Source organism: Bombina bombina, chromosome 1, assembly GCF_027579735.1.
Source record: "Bombina bombina isolate aBomBom1 chromosome 1, aBomBom1.pri, whole genome shotgun sequence".
Taxonomy (NCBI): Eukaryota; Metazoa; Chordata; class Amphibia; order Anura; family Bombinatoridae; genus Bombina; species Bombina bombina.
Genome location: NC_069499.1, coordinates 134,850,389 through 134,868,819, shown reverse-complemented (window position 1 = coordinate 134,868,819; position 18,431 = coordinate 134,850,389). Strand labels below are relative to the sequence as shown.

The 18,431-nt window shown below is 38.1% G+C and overlaps 1 protein-coding gene across 2 annotated transcripts in view; it reads right to left on the bottom strand.

Moving 5' to 3' along the window:
* TXNDC16 (thioredoxin domain containing 16) overlaps positions 1-18,431 on the bottom strand; it is a 381,032-nt gene that overhangs the window by 48,970 nt on the left and 313,631 nt on the right. For both annotated transcript variants that reach the window (XM_053697616.1, XM_053697617.1), the window contains 3 exons: positions 16,639-16,807; positions 12,933-13,069; positions 10,753-10,837 (listed from right to left, as the gene is read on the bottom strand). In XM_053697616.1, coding sequence (XP_053553591.1) covers positions 10,753-10,837; positions 12,933-13,069; positions 16,639-16,807 — 391 coding nt within the window. The remainder of the gene's footprint in view (positions 1-10,752; positions 10,838-12,932; positions 13,070-16,638; positions 16,808-18,431) is intronic.

Sequence of the window (18,431 nt, the reverse complement as noted above, 5' to 3'; positions counted from 1 at the left end):
TTGGCGATCAGACGAGGGAGGAGAGGAAACGGTGGAAACACATAAGCCAGGCTGAAGGACCAGGGCACTGCTAGAGCATCTATCAGCGCTGCCTGGGGATCCCTTGACCATGACCCGTAACAAGGAAGCTTGGCGTTCTGACAAGACGCCATCAGATCCAGTTCTGGTTTGCCCATAGTTGAATCAGCTGGGCAAATACCTCCAGATGGAGCTCCCACTCTCCCGGATGAAAAGTCTACCGACTTAGAAAATCCGCCTCCCAGTTCTCTACTCCTGGGATATGGATAGCTGAGAGAAGGCAAGAGTGAACCTCTGCCCATAGAATTATCTTTGAAACCTACATCATGGCCAGGGGACTCCTTGTTCCCTCCGAATGGTTGATATAGGCTACAGTCGTGATATTGTCCGACTGAAATCTGATGAACTTGGCCGCAGCTAGTTGAGGCCAAGCCTGAAGAGCATTGAATATCGCTCTTAGTTCCAGAATGTTTATCGGAAGGAGGGCTTCCTCCTGAGTCCACGAACCGGGAGCCTTCAGGGAGTTCCAGACTGCGCCCCAGCCCAGAAGGCTGGCATCTGTCGTCACTATAGTCCACTCTGGCCTGCGGAAACTCATTCCCCTGGACAGATGGACCCGAGATAACCACCAGAGAAGAGAATCCCTGGTCTCTTGATCCAGATCTAACAGAGGAGACAAATCTGTGTAGTCCCCATTCCACTGGTTGAGCATGCAAAGTTGCAGTGGTCTGAGATGTAGGTGGGCAAACGGAACTATGTCCATTGCCGCTACCATTAGGCCGATCATTTCCATACACTGAGCCACTGATGGCCGAGAAGTGGAATGAAGAGCACGGCAAGAGGTTAGAAGCTTTGATATCCTGACTTCTGTCAGAAAATTTTTAATTTCTACTGTATCTATCAGAGTTCCTAGGAAGGAAACTCTTGTGAGAGGAGAGAGAGAACTATTTTCTATGTTCACTTTCCACCCGTGAGACCTCAGAAAGGCCAGAACAATGTCCGTATGGGACTTGGCGATTTGAAAAGTCGACGCCTGAATCAGAATGTCATCTAGGTATGGGGCTACCGCTATGCCCCGCGGCCTTAGAACCGCCAGAAGGGACCCTAGAACTTTCGTAAAGATTCCTGGTGCCGTGGCTAACCCGAAGCGAAGAGCCACAAACTGGTAATGCCTGTCTAGGAAGGCGAACCTGAGGAACTGATGATGATCTCTGTAAATCGGAATGTGGAGATAAGCATCCTTTAAGTCTACGGAAGTCATATATTGACCCTCCTGGATCATAGGGAGGATGGTTCGGATTGTCTCCATCTTGAAGGATGGGACCCTGAGAAATTTGTTTAGGATCTTGAGATCCAAGATAGGTCTGAAAGTTCCCTCTTTTTTGGGAACTAAAAACAGGTTTGAATAGAAACCCAGCCCCTGTTCCTCTCTTGGAACTGGGTGGATCACTCCCATAACCAGTAGGTCTTGAACGCAACGTAAGAATCTTTTTATCTGGTTTACAGATAGTTGTGAGAGATGAAATCTCCCCTTTGGAGATGAACCTTTGAATTCCAGAAGATATCCCTGGGAAACAATCTCTAGCACCCATGGATCCTGGATGTCTCTTGCCCAAGCCTTGGCAAAGAGAGAAAGTCTGCCCCCTACTAGATCCGGTCCCGGATCGGGGGCTACTCCTTCATGCTGTCTTAGAGGCAGCCGCAGGTTTCTTGGCCTGCTTCCCCTTGTTCCAAGCCTGGTTAGGTCTCCAGACTGGTTTGGACTGGGCGAAATTTCCCTCTTGTTTTGCATTAGAGAAAGTAGAAGCTGCGCCACTCTCGAAGTTTCGAAAGGAACGAAAATGATTCTGTTTGGTCCTTAACTTATTGGACCTATCCTGAAGAAGGGCGTGACCTTTTCCTCCAGTAATATCAGAAATGATCTCCTTTAGACCAGGCCCAAATAGGGTCTGTCCCTTGAAGGGGATGTTAAGAAGCTTAGACTTTGAAGTAACGTCTGCTGACCAGGACTTAAGCCATAGCGCCCTATGCGCCAAAATGGCAAAACCTGAATTCTTAGCCGTTAGTTTGATTAATTGAAAAATGGCGTCGGAAATAAAGGAATTAGCTAATTTAAGAGCTTTAATCCTGTCTAGAATATCGTCTAACGGAGTCTCTAACTGCAGAGCCTCCTCAAGAGACTCGAACCAAAAAGCCGCTGCAGCGGTAACTGGGGCTATGCATGCAAGAGGCTGGAGAATAAAACCTTGATGTATAAAAATTTTCTTAAGGAGACCCTCCAATTTTTTATCCATAGGATCTAGGAAAGCACAACTGTCCTCGACGGGGATAGTTGTACGCTTAGCTAGGGTAGAGACTGCTCCCTCCACCTTAGGGACTGTCTGCCACGAGTCCCGTATGGCGGCATCTATGGGAAACATCTTTTTGAAAGGAGGAGGGGGAGAGAACGGCACACCTGGTCTATCTCATTCCTTAGTAATAATTTCCGAAAACCTCTTAGGGACTGGAAAAACATCAGTGTAAACAGGCACTGCAAAGTATTTGTCCATTTTACACAATTTCTCTGGAACCACAATGGGGTCACAGTCATCCAGAGTCGCTAAAACCTCCCTAAGCAATAAGCGGAGGTGTTCAAGCTTAAATTTAAACGCTGTCATTTCAGAATCAGACTGAAGTAACGCCTTCCCTGAGTCTGAAATGTCACCCAAAGATAGAAGCTCACCTGCCTCGGCTTCTGAGTATTGTCAGGGTATATCGGACACAGGCATTAAAGCGTCAGAAAACTCTGTATTAGTTCTAGCCCCAGAGCTGTCTCGCTTTCCTTGTAACCCTGACAGTTTGGACAATACCTCTGTGAGGGTAGTATTCATAACTGCCGCCATGTCCTGTAAGGTAAAATAATTAGACGCGCTAGATGTACTTGGCATCACTTGAGCGGGAGTTATAGGTTCTGACACATGGGGAGAGCTAGATGGCATAATCTCCCTTTTTTCAGTCAGAGATCCCCTGGAGATAAATCTTTAAGCGCCATAATATGGTCTTTATAGTTTATAGAAATTTCAGTACATTTGGTACACATTCTAAGAGGGGGTTCCACCATGGCTTCTAAACATATTGAACAAGGAGTTTCCTCTATGTCAGACATGTTAAACAGACTAGTAATGAGACAAGCAAGCTTGGAAAACACTTTAATAAAGGTGAAACAGCAATTAAACAAAAACGTTACTGTGCCTTTAAGAGAAAAAAACTAACACTTAAACTGCAAAACAGTGAAAAAATATAGTAAAGTCTTTGAAATTTTTACAGTGTGTGTAAGGGACTAAAGCAACATTGCACCCACTTGCAAATGGATGATTAACTCCTTAGGCCCCAAACCGGATTTAAAAAAACGTTAAAAAAACGTTAAGACAGTTGAGCACCCTGCCACAGCTCTGCTGAGGCTCCTACCTGCCCTCAAATACGATTTTGTGCAGAAATAAACCCCTTGTAATGGTCCTCAGGTGTCAAAGGACTCCTCTAGGGAAGCTGGATGTCTCAGTCTGAATTAAAACTGTGCATTTAGAGCGCTAAAATAGGCCCCTCTCACCATGTACTGGATGCCAGAGGGGCCTTAAGAAAGTACTCCTAGGAGTATCTGATTAGCCATGTGGAAACTAGGCCCCAAATAAAGAGTTATCTCCCTCAGAGAAAAAACGTCCTATTTATGAAGTCCTGTAAACGTTTTGTCACTAAGTGATATGAGTATTAACATAAATATTACCCTGTTTTGTAAGCATGATCCCAGTCGCTGTTAAATCACTGCATCAGGCTTACCTCAAATACACAAGGCTCTGTCAGCATTTTCTAGAACTCATTTCATCTCTCTAGAAATAAAAATAATGAACATACCTCAAAGCAGGTAATCTGCAGACCGTTCCCCCAACTGAAGTTGTCCCATACTCTTCAGTTATGTGTGAGAACAGCAGTGGACCTTAGTTACAAACCGCTAAGATCATCAAACCTCCAGGCAGAACTCTTCTTCTAATTTCTGCCTCAGAGTAAAACAGTACAACGCCGGTACCGTTTAAAAATAACAAACTCTTGATTGAAGGTAAAACTACACTAAGTCACCACATATCTCTTGATACTTCCTTTCTTGTCGAGAGTTGCAAGAGAATGACTGGGGTGGGGCTTAGGGGAGGAGCTATATAGACAGCTCTGCTGTGGGTGTCCTCTTGCAACTTCCTGTTGGGAAGGAGAATATCCCACAAGTAATGGATGAACCCGTGGACTGGATACACCTTACAAGAGAAATTAATTTAGTAGTAGGACTTAGTTTAGAAACAAAAAACTTTGTTGTACTGTGCCTTTAAGAAAAAGTCTAACAAAAGACCTGTATGAATAATGTACAGAGGTAATTCTGTATTAGCTATATTAATAATCCTCTTCCTGCACGTAAAATAACATTCACATTAGATTGTGTTTTAATGTGCCTTTATCGGAACGTTCCCTCTTACCAAAAGAAAAAACAACAGTCACCCTCTGCTCTGCTGCGGCTTCTACCTGCCCCCACGAGACTATTAGTCAACTGACAAAATCAACTTCCCTAAGATCGCTTGTTCATGTTATCACAACATGCAAGCTTAGGAGCCATGAGGAGGTGCAACCGGAACAACAGAAAACTGCGCGGCTAAGAACGCAACATCAAGCCCCGCCCCTCGTGGGCGTAAACACGTCTCACAACCTGGGAAAAAACCGCCATGTACCGGAACCCTGTACCCACACTCTAGCATTAAGTGCAGTACAGAGTAATAAAAACCGGACCCCTTGCGTCAGCTATCTCTATACTGTTTTACTGTGTCTTCTAAAAAACGTCATAGAGTAAGCCCCAATCTTACAGGTAACCCCTGCGATGTCCCAGCGCTTCTAGGCTAAAACAAAGTGCCAGAGTGTCTGTAAGTTGAGCAGTATGTACGCTCTCCCATTGTTAAAGAGAACCCACATACTGTTCAATTTCAAAGGCAGATTACAGTCGACTGAGATATGCTGCATGGCCCCAGAATCAAAGACTGTCCTTACCTCCATGCTGAGGAACAGCACAATATTCTCACAGTGTCAAGAGATCCACTCTTCCTCCTGAGGTCCTGTGAAGAAATAAGGGTCTTAGTTAAGCTCTCTAAGACCATCACATCAGAGCAACACCATAATGGGAGGCGCAGTCGGGTTAAAAACCCCACCAGTTCCCATAGCTGAAAAGATATAACTGCAGAGGCTGCTCTGATATAAAATAGTACACTTCGGCACCATTTGAAAATAAAAAACACTTGATTGAATAATCTAAACTAACACCTCACTTTACCTCTTCCTATCACTAACACAGGCAAATAGAATGACTGGAAAGGGAGGAGCTATTTATGCAGCTCTGCTGTGGAGCTCTTTGCCTCCTCCTGCTGACCATAAGGCGATATCCCATAAGTAAGGATGAAATCCGTGGACTCATCATATCTTGTAAAAGAAAACCCGTTGACCTGCCACTGTCTGCACTGATATCATGTGATTGTGACATGATGCTTCACTAGTGTCTCTGACTACAGGGGTTAGTGTTTCTGTTTTACCCATTGGTTTGTATGTGTGTGTGTGTGTGTGTGTGTGTGTATGTATGTGACTGTGTGTGTATTTATGCATGTATGTGTGTGTATGTTTGTGGAACCAGCAAATTACAGACCTTGTTACTACAGCATGGGGGGGGGCAGGGGTGTAAACAGTGTCAGTCTTCTATACATTACCACTATATACAGTACGGGGGGGCTGGACCATGTCACAAACTACTGTGGTCACTTTATAAAGTACTTGGGCGGGTAGGGTCAGGCCAGCCATCTCACCGGCAGATTACAGACTGTCACTAACTCACTATATACAGTACTGTTGGGTTAAAAAGTGTCACTATATACAGTAATAGGGGGTCAGACCATCTCACAGACTGTGGGCACAGGGTACCTCCTTTTGCAGACATGTAATCTGATTGACTTTTTTCTGTGTTAAATGTAAAAAAAAAAAAAAAAAAAAAAGATATGTATCAAATTCACTTTTTTTTTTTTGGGGGGGGGGGGGGGGGGCTTCTTAGATTCTTGCACCTGGGCCCTGTGGTTTCTAGTTACGCCTCTGGTTGCAGTGATCAAAAATACTTATGTTTATTTGCATATTTTAAATGAACAAGTGATTTCCAATAGATTTAATAATGTGCAGCTGGTATAACAAGACATTGTGAACACATTAAGAGCTCCATTTATCAATTGCCGAGTGCTCCCGGAAACCTGTCTGCCAAGCATTACGGTGAGCACGCAGCAGCCAGTGCATTTATCATTGAGCAGGCAGCTGCTTGTGCAGAGACTCCCCTGCTCTCATGTAAACAATCACTCTCACGCAGGGGCTGTCGATCATACCAATTGGATCAGGATGATTTAACTCTGCCCCACTTGAGGTAGATGTGGTCTTAAAGGGACATAAAACCCAAACTTTTTATTTCCTGATTCAGATAGAGAATACAATTTTAAACAACTTTCCAATTTACTTCTATAATCTAATTTGCTTCATTCTCTTGGTATCCTTCTATGGAAATGCACTACTGGGAGCTATCTGTATGCCATGGGTGAGCTAATAAGGCATATATGTGCAGCCACCAATCAGCAGCTGCCAAGTCTACCTAGGTACCCTTTTCAACAAAGGATTCCAAGGGAGCAAAACAAATAAAATAATAGAAGTAAATTGCAAAGATGTTTAAAATTACATCTTATTCATAAAAGAAAATAATTGGGTTTCATGTCTCTTTAAGCCTAAAAGCTGCATCTGCAGCTTAATCAAATAAATAAATTCGAAAACAGTAACCTTTTTATCTACACAGAAATACTTTCTATCCACATATATTAAAGTCTAATTTCCAATGTACTTCAATGATCAAATGTGCTTCATTCTCTTGGTATCCTTTGTTGAAGGAGAAGCTATGTACTACTGGGAAACTAGCTAAACAAGAGGCAGATATGTTCAGCCACCAATCATCAGCTAACTCCCAGTAGTACATTGCTGCTCCTGAGTCAACCTAGGAATGCATTTTAACAAAGGATAGCAAATTATATTAAAGTAGTAAATTGGAAATTTGTTTAAAATTGCATGTCTATCTGAATCATGAAAGAAAATGTGTTTCATGACATTATCAATGTCGAAAGACATATGGACCTAACTGTACATGTGGCTTTAAAATGTCACCTGCTATTAACCGCTTTGTTTTAAGTACTTAAAGGGATAGTAAACCCCCAAAAATATATATTTTATGATTCAGATAAAACATACAATGTTAAAAAACTTTCCAATTTACTTCTATTATTAAATTTGCTTCATTCTCTTGTTATCCATTGCTGAAGAAACAGCATTGCACTACTGGCAGCTTGCTTAACACATCTAATTAGCCAATCACAAGAGACAAATGTGTGCAGGCACCAATTAGCAGAAGCTCCCACTAGTGTATGATATGTGCTCTTTTTGTTTTTTTAACAAGGGATACTAAGAGAACGAAGCACATTTGAAAATAGAAGTGAAATTAAAAATGTCTTAAAATGACATGACCTATCTGAATCATGCAAGTTTAATTTTGACTTTCCTATCCCTTTAACAGTATATTTGCTTAGTGTATTATTCTTAAAAGCATTTGATACCATTCTGCACAAGACTTCCACAATAATTCATTTAACAGTTCAGTGAGTCATGGTATCGTGTTTTTCTGTTTATTGCATGCAATGTTTATAGGAAAGAACATATGAGCTTTAATACTGTGCTAAGTTAATCTTCTCACTGACCTAGATACAAGCAGTCAAATCACATTTAACCACCATTTTAAAAGGAACAGTTAAAGGGAGATTGCACTGTAAAATAGTTTTTACCTTTGTGTTTTAGTATAAAATGTATGAAAAAGTGGTTGCTTAGGTTTATTTTTTATATAGGAAATAGCTGCTTATATGACCAAGCTCAATGACATGGTCATATAAATGGACTGAGCCTCTAGAAATTGCAGACCTCCTAATCTTATCTATCTTTCTTTACATTAAGGCCACGTTATTTTAACTGTCTGTACAAATTGAGCCTGATGATCAAAGGATTCTCCAGCTTGGAGAGAAATTGTAGTGCACAATGTTCACAGGTGCTGAACTCACTGAACACTCTAAAGAAAAAGGCCAGAACTCTCCAGCACTGCAATATTTCTCTCATTTCTGTATGTGAAGGAGAGACAAGCCCAGTCTTAAGTAAGTAGACGTACACTTTGTGCTTTGTATTTTATATTACTTTACACCTCAGATTGGGTCCTTTAAGTATTATTACATTTAAACCTTGCACTTTCTCTTTAATATTTCAATACATTAAGAATTAAATCCAGCAGTGACCTTACAAATTCTGATTAGGTTTTGAAAATTTCTGAGTTACTTTAACAAATTCGGATCATACTTTGTATTTTTCTGTTTATCTTTTACAAATAACATTACAGTTCCCTGGGCTTTACAGGGGAGTTCCCAGTCAGGGTTTGTATGAATCTCGCACAATTCTTGTTAAATGATGTAAGTATTTTTAAACAAGCTGGTCTCACTGAATTATCTCGCCAGTTGTATGCAGGTGAAGTTTGCTCAAAATTCACAATACACTTATTTGAACTAACAGAAAATAAATGTATACTAAAACATAGTCAAAAACAAGTTAAATTGTAATGAAAACATTTAAGTTTAATTTGGAATTGATGCAAACTGAGCATTTATAGTAGCCCCAGGTGTTCTCCGGTTACCTACTTTCTCTCCTGTGAAATGTTGTATCCCAAAGAGCTTCATTACTTTCTATGGAAGGAATCTCTCATCTCTCTGAGACTTCCAGGTTACACCCTTTCTGTTAGAAAATTCAATCCCTATGAAGTCTGCCTTAATTTATCTCCAAACAAGATTTTTTTTTGAATATCTGGCACATAGAAACCAATGAAGCTCTCTGGGAAACTGAAGCTGTCAGTTTTTACCGTTTTATTTTAAATAGAAGTAATGCAAAGTGCAATGTAATTTGTAAAATGATTCACATAAATATACAGAGTATGGTCCTAATTTGTTAAAGTTACACAGAAACTGTGAAAGCATAATTAGAATTTGTAAAATCACAATCTAAATACACTGCTGTAAACAAAATAAAATACAAAATAGAAAGTGCAAAGTTCAAATGTAATAAAATCTAAAATGTAAAGTAACATATAGTAGAAAAGCACAAAGTATAAATGCGGCAGAACTGTCATGGCATGCAGTGCTGTATTGCACTGAGCTTGTCTTTCCTTCACATAAAGACATGCAGGAAGCGCCCCTTGGAGAAGAAAAGCAAAATCTGCCTTTAAGAATTTCACTAGGGATCTCGCAGTGCTGGAGGATCATTTTATATAATCTTACCTGAGCAAAGAAACATAGAAACATAGATATTGACGGCAGATAAGAGCCATAGGCCCAGCAAGTCTGCCCGACCTTACCTAACAGTATAAACTTATCTAGTTCGTAGGATAGCCCTATGCTTGTCCCATGCATTTTTAAAGTCCCCCACAGTGTTTGTTGCTACTACCTCTTGAGGAAGTTTATTCCATAAATCAATCACTCTTTCTGTAAAGAAGTGCTTCCTCAAATTACTCCTGAATCTACTACCCTTTAGCTTGAGCTCATGACCCCTTGTTCTTGAATTTTCCATTTTATGTAAAATACCCACAGCCTCAGTTTTACTAAACCCTTTAATGTACTTGAAAGTTGCTATCATATCACCTCTTTCCCTTCTCTCCTCTAAGCTATACATATTTAGGTCATTGAGCCTATCCTGGTAAGTTTTATTTTTTAGACCATGTACCATTTTGGTAGCCCTCCTTTGCACAGATTCAAGTTTATTAATATCCTTCTGAAGATATGGTCTCCAGAACTGCACACAATACTCAAGATGAGGCCTAACTAATGATCTATAAAGTGGCATAAGAACCTTACTATTTCTGCTGCAAATACCTCTACCAATACATCCAAGCATTCTGCTAGCCTTACTCGCTGCAGTACTACATTGTTTACTAAGTTTTAAATCATCTGAAATAATAATTCCCAAGTCCTGTTCCTCGTCTGTAACAGTCAGTAAAGTGTCATTGAGTCTGTAATTAACATTTGGATTTTTCTTCCCTAAATGCATTATTTTACACTTTGCTGTGTTAAACTTTAGATCCCAGTCGTTTGTCCAATCCTCCAATTGTTGTATATCACTTCTCATTTTGTCTACCCCCCCTGGAACATCCATTTTTTACGGATATCTCCTTTAGCTTTATATTTCGATCATCAAGCAATTGAAAAGGAACACTTTACTACATCTCTCTTTTAACCCCTATTGGAGATGTTTTGCTTCTTGCTGCCTCTTGTTTAAATAGCTATTCTATAGAGAATATTGAAGTATCTATATTTTTAGTATAAGTGGTGGTTTTAACAAACAAAAACAGCTATTTTAAATGACAAATATAAAGCTAAAGGAGATATCCGTAAAAAATGTTTTATAAACTCCAGTGTGTAAAACAGATCACTCTGTTGGTATCCTTTGTTGAAGAGTAAACCTAGGTAAACTGAGCGTGTCTTCAGCTAAAAGTCTATTTATGAAGAGTTCAAGGTTTTGTTAAAGGTTTGTTTAAAACGTGCATTTTATAAGGCATTCAATGTAAAAGTTACTCACAAGTCTGAAGCGTTCTCTCCACAGTAAATTCCCATTATTGCAAAACCTCTGAGATTCTTCCCTGCATCCATAAAGGTGTCCACTGCTGCATTAAGGAGAGAGAAAGAGAGAGAGAGAAAGATAGATAGGAGATTGAGAAAGAGTGAGAGAAAGAAAGCGAGAGAGATAGAGAGAAAGGTAGAGAGAGAGAGAGAGAGAGAGAGTTTAAACAATAATGCAAATTCTGCAGCTGAACAGTAATTTTCAAATACAGGTGAATCTCATGTAAAATGTGGTCAAACGTGCCCAAAATAGCATAAAACAAGGCCAAATATGTAGACTCAAAGCTAAAACTATAATAACTGAACATCACATAATATGCATTAACTAGAGGGATCTTTGCCTTTATTTAAAATGATAACCTATTAATGTGAACGTGCTGCTGATCTGCCGCTGGCTAACCAACCGCACGTGCATTTTTATGATATATGTGTATGAAAATGACCTCACAGATATCATTGTTGCAGCAATAACCATTAAACGATGGATTAGTAGACACAAAATATGCTGCATAAATGCACAGCACCGCTGCCTTCCCTCAGTTCTACACAAACGCATCTACTGCAGAACAAGCATTCTCGTTACATTGTTTTATGGACTAAGGGGGAAAAAAGCCCACAATATGAATAGACAATGAGAGTGGAAATCCTTCAAGAAGCAAAATTATCAGAAATGATTATTTTTACCAATATTTAATATTTCAATAAAGCGGCTTAAGATAACTAATTGTGCATGTGACTAACCTGACACCGCGTTACAGCTACAGCCTGAAACCCAAAGTGCGTTAGGCATATTTTACATTCCTATATTCTTCACATAGAAAATTACGTATTTAATTTTTTATCATTCAATATAATTGTCTATATATACACATACTTCTACTTTCAAATGTTATTTTATTCTAGTTGTATCTTTTGTTGAAAATCATACCTGGGGAGGCTCACGAGCAGCAGCTGATTGGTAGCTGAACATAACTGCCTCTTGTTATTAGCTCACCTACTCTGCCCCCCTAGTTCCCAGTAGTCCTTTACTGCTCCTTTTAACAAAGGATACCAATAGAATAAAGCAAATCTGATAGTAGAAGCAAATTGGAAAGTTGTTTAACCCCATAACAACCACAACGTACCCGGTACGTCACTGGTCTTTAAGGGATCGTCTGCGCTGTTAGAACCTCCCTCCCTCCTGCAGCCTTGCTAAAACAGGCCGGTCTCGCCACAGCTATTGAAAAAGTCACTCCCATAGAAAGACAAGCAACGTACAAGGTGGTCATTAAGGGGTTTAAAATGTATGCTCTATCTGAATCATTCAAGAAACAAATTGTGTTTTATGTCCCATGAAGCAGAACATTCAATATAATTTATTATAGGAATTATCATACTTTCCTGTAGAATTGGGTTGGCCAACATACGGCCCTCTACATCAGTCTTTGTGGCCCCCAATTAAAAGCAGAACTAAGAATCTATGACAGTTTTTGTGGCTCCAGAACTAAAACTGATGGACAAAACAAGGTGACCACTACTCAAAAGAGCCAGAACAGAAGACAGAGTGTACCCAGCAACCTTACCTAAGTCTGACCCTTTGCCGCTAGACATGTTTAGGAAATGTATTCTTATTTGTGTTTCCTAGCTATACATTTATATGTGGCCCTTAAAGGGATATGAAACCCAATCATTTTCTTTGTGATTCATACAGAGCATACAATTTAAAATTAAAAAAAAAAATCTAATTTACTTCAATTATCAAATTTGCTTTGTTCCCATGGTATTCTTTGTTGAAGATTTACCTAGGTAGGTGTCTGGAGCACAATATGGAAGGAAACAGCACTGTCATCTACTGCTCTTGCAAATGGATAACATTCTTGCAAAACTGCTACCATATAGTGCTCCAGACACGTGCACGCTCCTGAGCTCACAACCCTGCTTTTCAACAAAAGATACCAAGGAAACAAAGACAATTTGATAATATAAGTAAATTAGAAAGTTGTTTAAAATGTCATTCTCCATGTGAATCGTGATATTTGGGGTTTGAAATCAATTTTAAGGCTTCTAAAATATAGATCTGCGCCCTCTACGTGTTAGGAATTCGACCACTGCTGTAATAAAAACATGGGGTTGTATGTTTTTGTATAGTCAAGCACTTACCTTCTTTCATATAGGGAGTACAAATCCCTAGTACAGAGAGATTCTGATATGGAAGCCAGTGCTCATAATGTTTCCAATTCAAATAATTTTCTGCTTCTGCCATTGTTAGCAATTTAAAAGGGCAATCCACTTTGCTTCTATAAAAGAAATATACATTTTAATGTTACGTGCAAATAAAACAGGTATTTAAAAAAAAGTTACAAATTGGTAAAGTTTTTGAAACATTTTTAGCTGTTTGGGACTCCATAGACTGATTATTTACAAATGGATTTGCAACAATATATTACAATGATGTATGTGCCACCCAGTGGCTTAAAGGAACATTACACTTAAACATTTCCTTTCTGCATTACACGTGTCAGATATCTTTTATGCTTGTAAAAACGTAAAGCAAGAGTTGTTACGCTTTCAGCTGAAGTTAATAGTGTAGTATTGGTTTTACTCTTCCTACGTATTACCACTGGCTGACGACAAATGCCTCTGCTTTACTGGTGGAGATGGAAATGCTCTTGAAAAAACAAACTCACCATGTGGAAGTAAAGGCCAGGCGTAGCAAATGTTACGTATGTTAAATGTAAGAATATAGAAGCATTCTCTTGTAATGGGTGCAAATGATACACAGGGCTATTAAAGCATTAAAGGGACAGTAGTGGTTTGCAGCATCAAACTAAATTGTGCTGTGATTAGACAACAAGCCTGGTCACGGTTTTGTGAAAAAACAAAAAAACAACAGAAACAGCAGAGCAGAAGAGGGCGGCAATTAAGGTTATGTAAGTAATCTTTTGGGGAGGGTTAAATCTTTAATTTTCTTGATTTTTTTGCACAAGCACTACTACAATGAATTATCGGAGACCGCCTTTATTTTGTTATCGTAATTATTATTATCGGTTATCTGTAGAGTGCCAACAGATTCCGCAGCGCTAATGACTAAAATGTAATGATAGGCAGTGGTGCTCTGTATCTATCTCCAATATCATACAGACCAAAAAAAGATATATATTTTAGAACTCCTGGTTCCCAAAAAAAAGATATATTAGTGTGGGATCATTTATGTGGTTTGCATGTTTAAAATATAACTTTTATTTACATGTTGAGAAATGGGTTATACTTATAAATCTATGGCTTAGGCAGTGCTGTTTGTAACAATATTGTCATTCACACTGTGAATTAATTGTACCGTCTAAGCTGCAAAATATTGTATTATGTATACGTAATCTCTCTCTGGTTGATTCTATCCACTTATAAAAAAAAGAAGCATCCAATTCAATTACAATGCACTTTGTATTTGCTCCAATGTAAACTAAAACTGACTGTTAAACAAAGTGGGAGGGACAGGGCAGTTCCCTTAGCTGAATAGGGGAGTTCCCAGGGTTTGTCTGAAGCTCTCTCACAATTCTTGTGAAATGATGTAAGCATTTTACACAAGCTGGTTTCACTGATTTATCTCGCCAGCTGTGTGCAGGTGAAGTTTGCTAAAAAATTAACAATACACTTATTTAAACGAACAGTAAAGTAATATATACTAAAATATAGACAAAAGCAAGTTGTAGTGAAAACTTTTCAGTTTAATTTGTAATTGATGCAAACTGAGCCTTTATATCACCCCCCAGGAGTTCTCCAGTTACCTTCTCTCTCCCCTGGGCAATTTTGTATCCCAAATGCTTTATTACTTCCTATGGAAGACACCTCTCATCTATCTGGGACTTACCGTTTTCACCCTCTCTCTTAGAAAATTCAGTGAGTTTAGCCTCTGTGAATTCTGCACTCATGTATCTTCAAACGAGAATGTTTGAATAGCTGGCCCATAAAAACTATTGAAGCTCTTTGGGAAACAGAATCTGTCAGCTTTACAATTTATTTGAAATAAAAGTAATGCAAAGTGCAATGTAAAAGGATACACAAATATACAAAATATATAAAAATTTGTTAAAAGTTTTACAGAAACTTTGAAAGCATAATCAGAATTTGTAAAATCACAATATAAATACACTGCTGTATACAAAATAAAATACAAAATAGAAAGTGCAAAGTTCCAATGTAATAAAATGTAATCTAAAATGTAAAGTAATATATAATAGAAAAGCACAACGTGTAAATGCAGCAGAACTGTCATGTCTTGCAATGCTATATTGCACTGGGCTTTCTTGTCTCTCCTTCACATACATAAATGCAGGGAACACCCCTTGGAGAAGTAAAGCAAAATCTGCCTTTTAAGAATTGTCATAGTGCAGAATTATGTATCATTAACACCTACATTTACTATTCATTTAAAAATGCAAGTTTTTTCATGATGTATATGGAAATGTATTTGCACAACAAATATTTGTTTTTAACCAGCCTGTACTTTAACTATGTATTTAACCACCACAAAGGGGTATTTGCAGGGTTGATGGTAATAAAATGAGATGCCCTAACAACATTTCTTCACTATAATGGCCCTTTAAGATAAACAACCATTTAACAAAGCAAACAGGTAAATAATTACTTATTGTAAAATAGGCACAAGATATTTTACAAGGCAATTTGTTTATTTTCTATGAATAATACATGGAATTAGATACAATGTTTTGCAGTTGGTGATGTGCTTTAACATTATTTGGGATTCTTATCTAAAAAATAAAGTTCTGATAACAATGAAGAAACAGTTGACATTATTGTAATTAGTGCCAGAAACCAGATACCATTTATATTTCCTTATTAGATACACTGTATATTACATTGACGTTTTATTTAATAATATACTTCCACTCATTAAACACTGGAACATGAATCAAACAGACATCATAAATCCTCTTGCAAGTAGAACAACACAGTCTGTCCATAGACAGGATATCAGTCAGGATAAAATGGGCATTTTTGTTATTATTATTATTGGGAGGTGAAATTATTTATTTCCATAAATCTACAGATTATACACAGAATTATGGCACAAAGTTAATGGGACATAAAAGTGTCCAATTCACTTCTTTTATCAAATTTGCAAAATTCTCGTGTTATTCTTTGTTAAAGAGATATCTAGATAGGTAACGTGCACATGTCTGGAGCACTATATGACAGGAAATAGTGCTGCCATGTAGTGTTCTTGCTAATGTATAGCATTGTCGCAAAACTGCTACCATATAGTGCTGCAGACACGTGCACACTCCTGGGCTTACATCCCTGCTTTTTCAGCAAAGGATAACAAGAAAACAAAGAAAATATGATAAAAGAAGTAAATTGGAAAGTTGTTTAAAATTGTATGTACTGTCTGAATCATGAAATAAAATATTTGGATCCTTTAAAAGGACACTGAACCCAAATTTTTTCTTTCGTGAGTCAGATAGAGCATGCAATTTTAAGCCACTTTCTAATTTACTCCTATTATCAAATTTTCTTTATTCTCTTGGTATCTTTATTTGAAATGCAAGAATGTAAGTTTAGATGCCGGACCTTTTTTTGTGAACAACCTGGGTTGTCCTTGCTGATTGGTGGATAAATTAATCCACCAATAAAAAAAGTGCCGTCTAGAGTTCTAAATCAAAAAATAGCTTAGATGCCTTCTTTTTCAAATAAAGATAGCAAGAGAACAAAGAAAAATTGATAATAGGAGTAAATTAGAAAGTTGCTTAAAATTGCATGCTCTATCTGAATCACGAAAGAAAAATTTGGGTTCAGTGTCCCTTTAAATGTCTTATAGATCCTTTGCCAAATACAAATATATACTCACAGCATAATAAATTTAAAAAGCTCTTCAGTGCCCATCATGCCATTGTACAGCAATGGTTCCTTTCCATTTTGGTAAATCTTTGCTGCAGGAATATTGATTATAGACTGTTCCTTACAGAGGTATGGCCAATCTCCACAGTTTACTCGGCCCAAAAATACATCCATTATATCTACAATAGAAAGAAAAAGATCAAGACAGTGTTACAAATATTCAAATACATTTATTGTACCAAACAGAACCCATGCGCTAGGTCAGCCATGGCGCCTAGACTTGTGGGCACTATGGATACCACAATACTTCACCGATACCTGCAGCCAAGTTTTAGTTGGTTGTGGCTGATGGCACAAAAGCCTCTACATTTTTGGGATCTCTCATAGATTTTAAACAGATTTTTCAAGTGCTACCCAATAATGAGCTAGATTACGAGTGGCGTCCTAACTGGAAATAGAGTGCGTATTACGAATTGAGAGTAAATGTGTTCGCTTGAGCACAATCAAGTTTTACACTTGTCGGGTTAACGAAACTTGAGAGCTTGCGAAAAGGGTAGGGGAGAAAAAAGTTGCATTAAACACAACATAAATAAATTTAAAAGCACAGTAACACTCATATAAAAACTATATATATAAAAACTATCTTATAGAAATGATTTTTAACATATATAATTCTTTACTATGTGCAGAACTATATAGCATTATTTTGTAACATTATCTTAGCGGCAGCGTTATAAATCTAAAGTATTTCCAGATTTTTTATTCCAAAGTTGGACTCCACTTAAGGGTCTACTGAGCGGGTCTTGTTGCTCAAAAGCACTTTGCGGGCGGGCTGTTTAGTCACAGCGCGTCCAATCGTGGGAGTGAGCAACATTCACTTCAATGGCGCGATCGGGTGGGCTGTGACTAGACAGCGCACCCCTGAAGCGCTTTTGAACAGCAAGACCCGCTCAGTAGAAACTTGAGTGGAGTCCAACTTTGGAATAAAAAAATCTGAAAATGCTTTAGATTCATAAGGCTGCCTCTAAGATAATGTTATATAATACTGCACTATATGCAGAATTATATAACATTATTTTGTATGTTTACTGTCCCTTTAACATATATATGGATATATAGACATATCTAAATATATGTGTTTGTATATATATATATATATATATATATATATATATGTGTGTGTGTGTGTGTGTGTGTGTATGTATACATGTGTGTACATGTTTTTAAGTATTTGTGTTTTACTGTATATTTACTTTACATATTTAACATTCCAATGTTCTTCACTTACAGGATAATATACTTTTAATTGTATATATATTCCTATTGCAGTGATGTGCGGTGACGTCAGAGGCTGGTGAGGCAGTGGCTAGGATACGCCTTCATTCTTTAGATATCCTTTGTTGAAGAAATAGCGATGCACATGGGTGAGCCAATCACATGAGGTATCTATGTGCAGCCACCAATCAGCAGCTATTGAGCATATTTAGATATGATTTTCAACAAAGGATATCAAAAGAATGAAGAAAATTAGATAATAGATGTAAATTGGAAAGTTATTTAAAATTGCATGCTCTTTCTAAATCATGAAATAAAACATATGGGTTTCATGTCCCTTTAAATGGTGTCTTGGAAAACTGGTCAACTTAGTAAACATCTGATTTTAGTCCAAAGGATTGTAACAGAAACTCTTGCCAGATAACAAAATGCTTGCTCTGATTATGAGATCTAGAAATCCAGGCCCATTAAAATATATGTTTAAAACATACTTTTTACTTTAATGCTGCAAATTATGCTTATAGATTC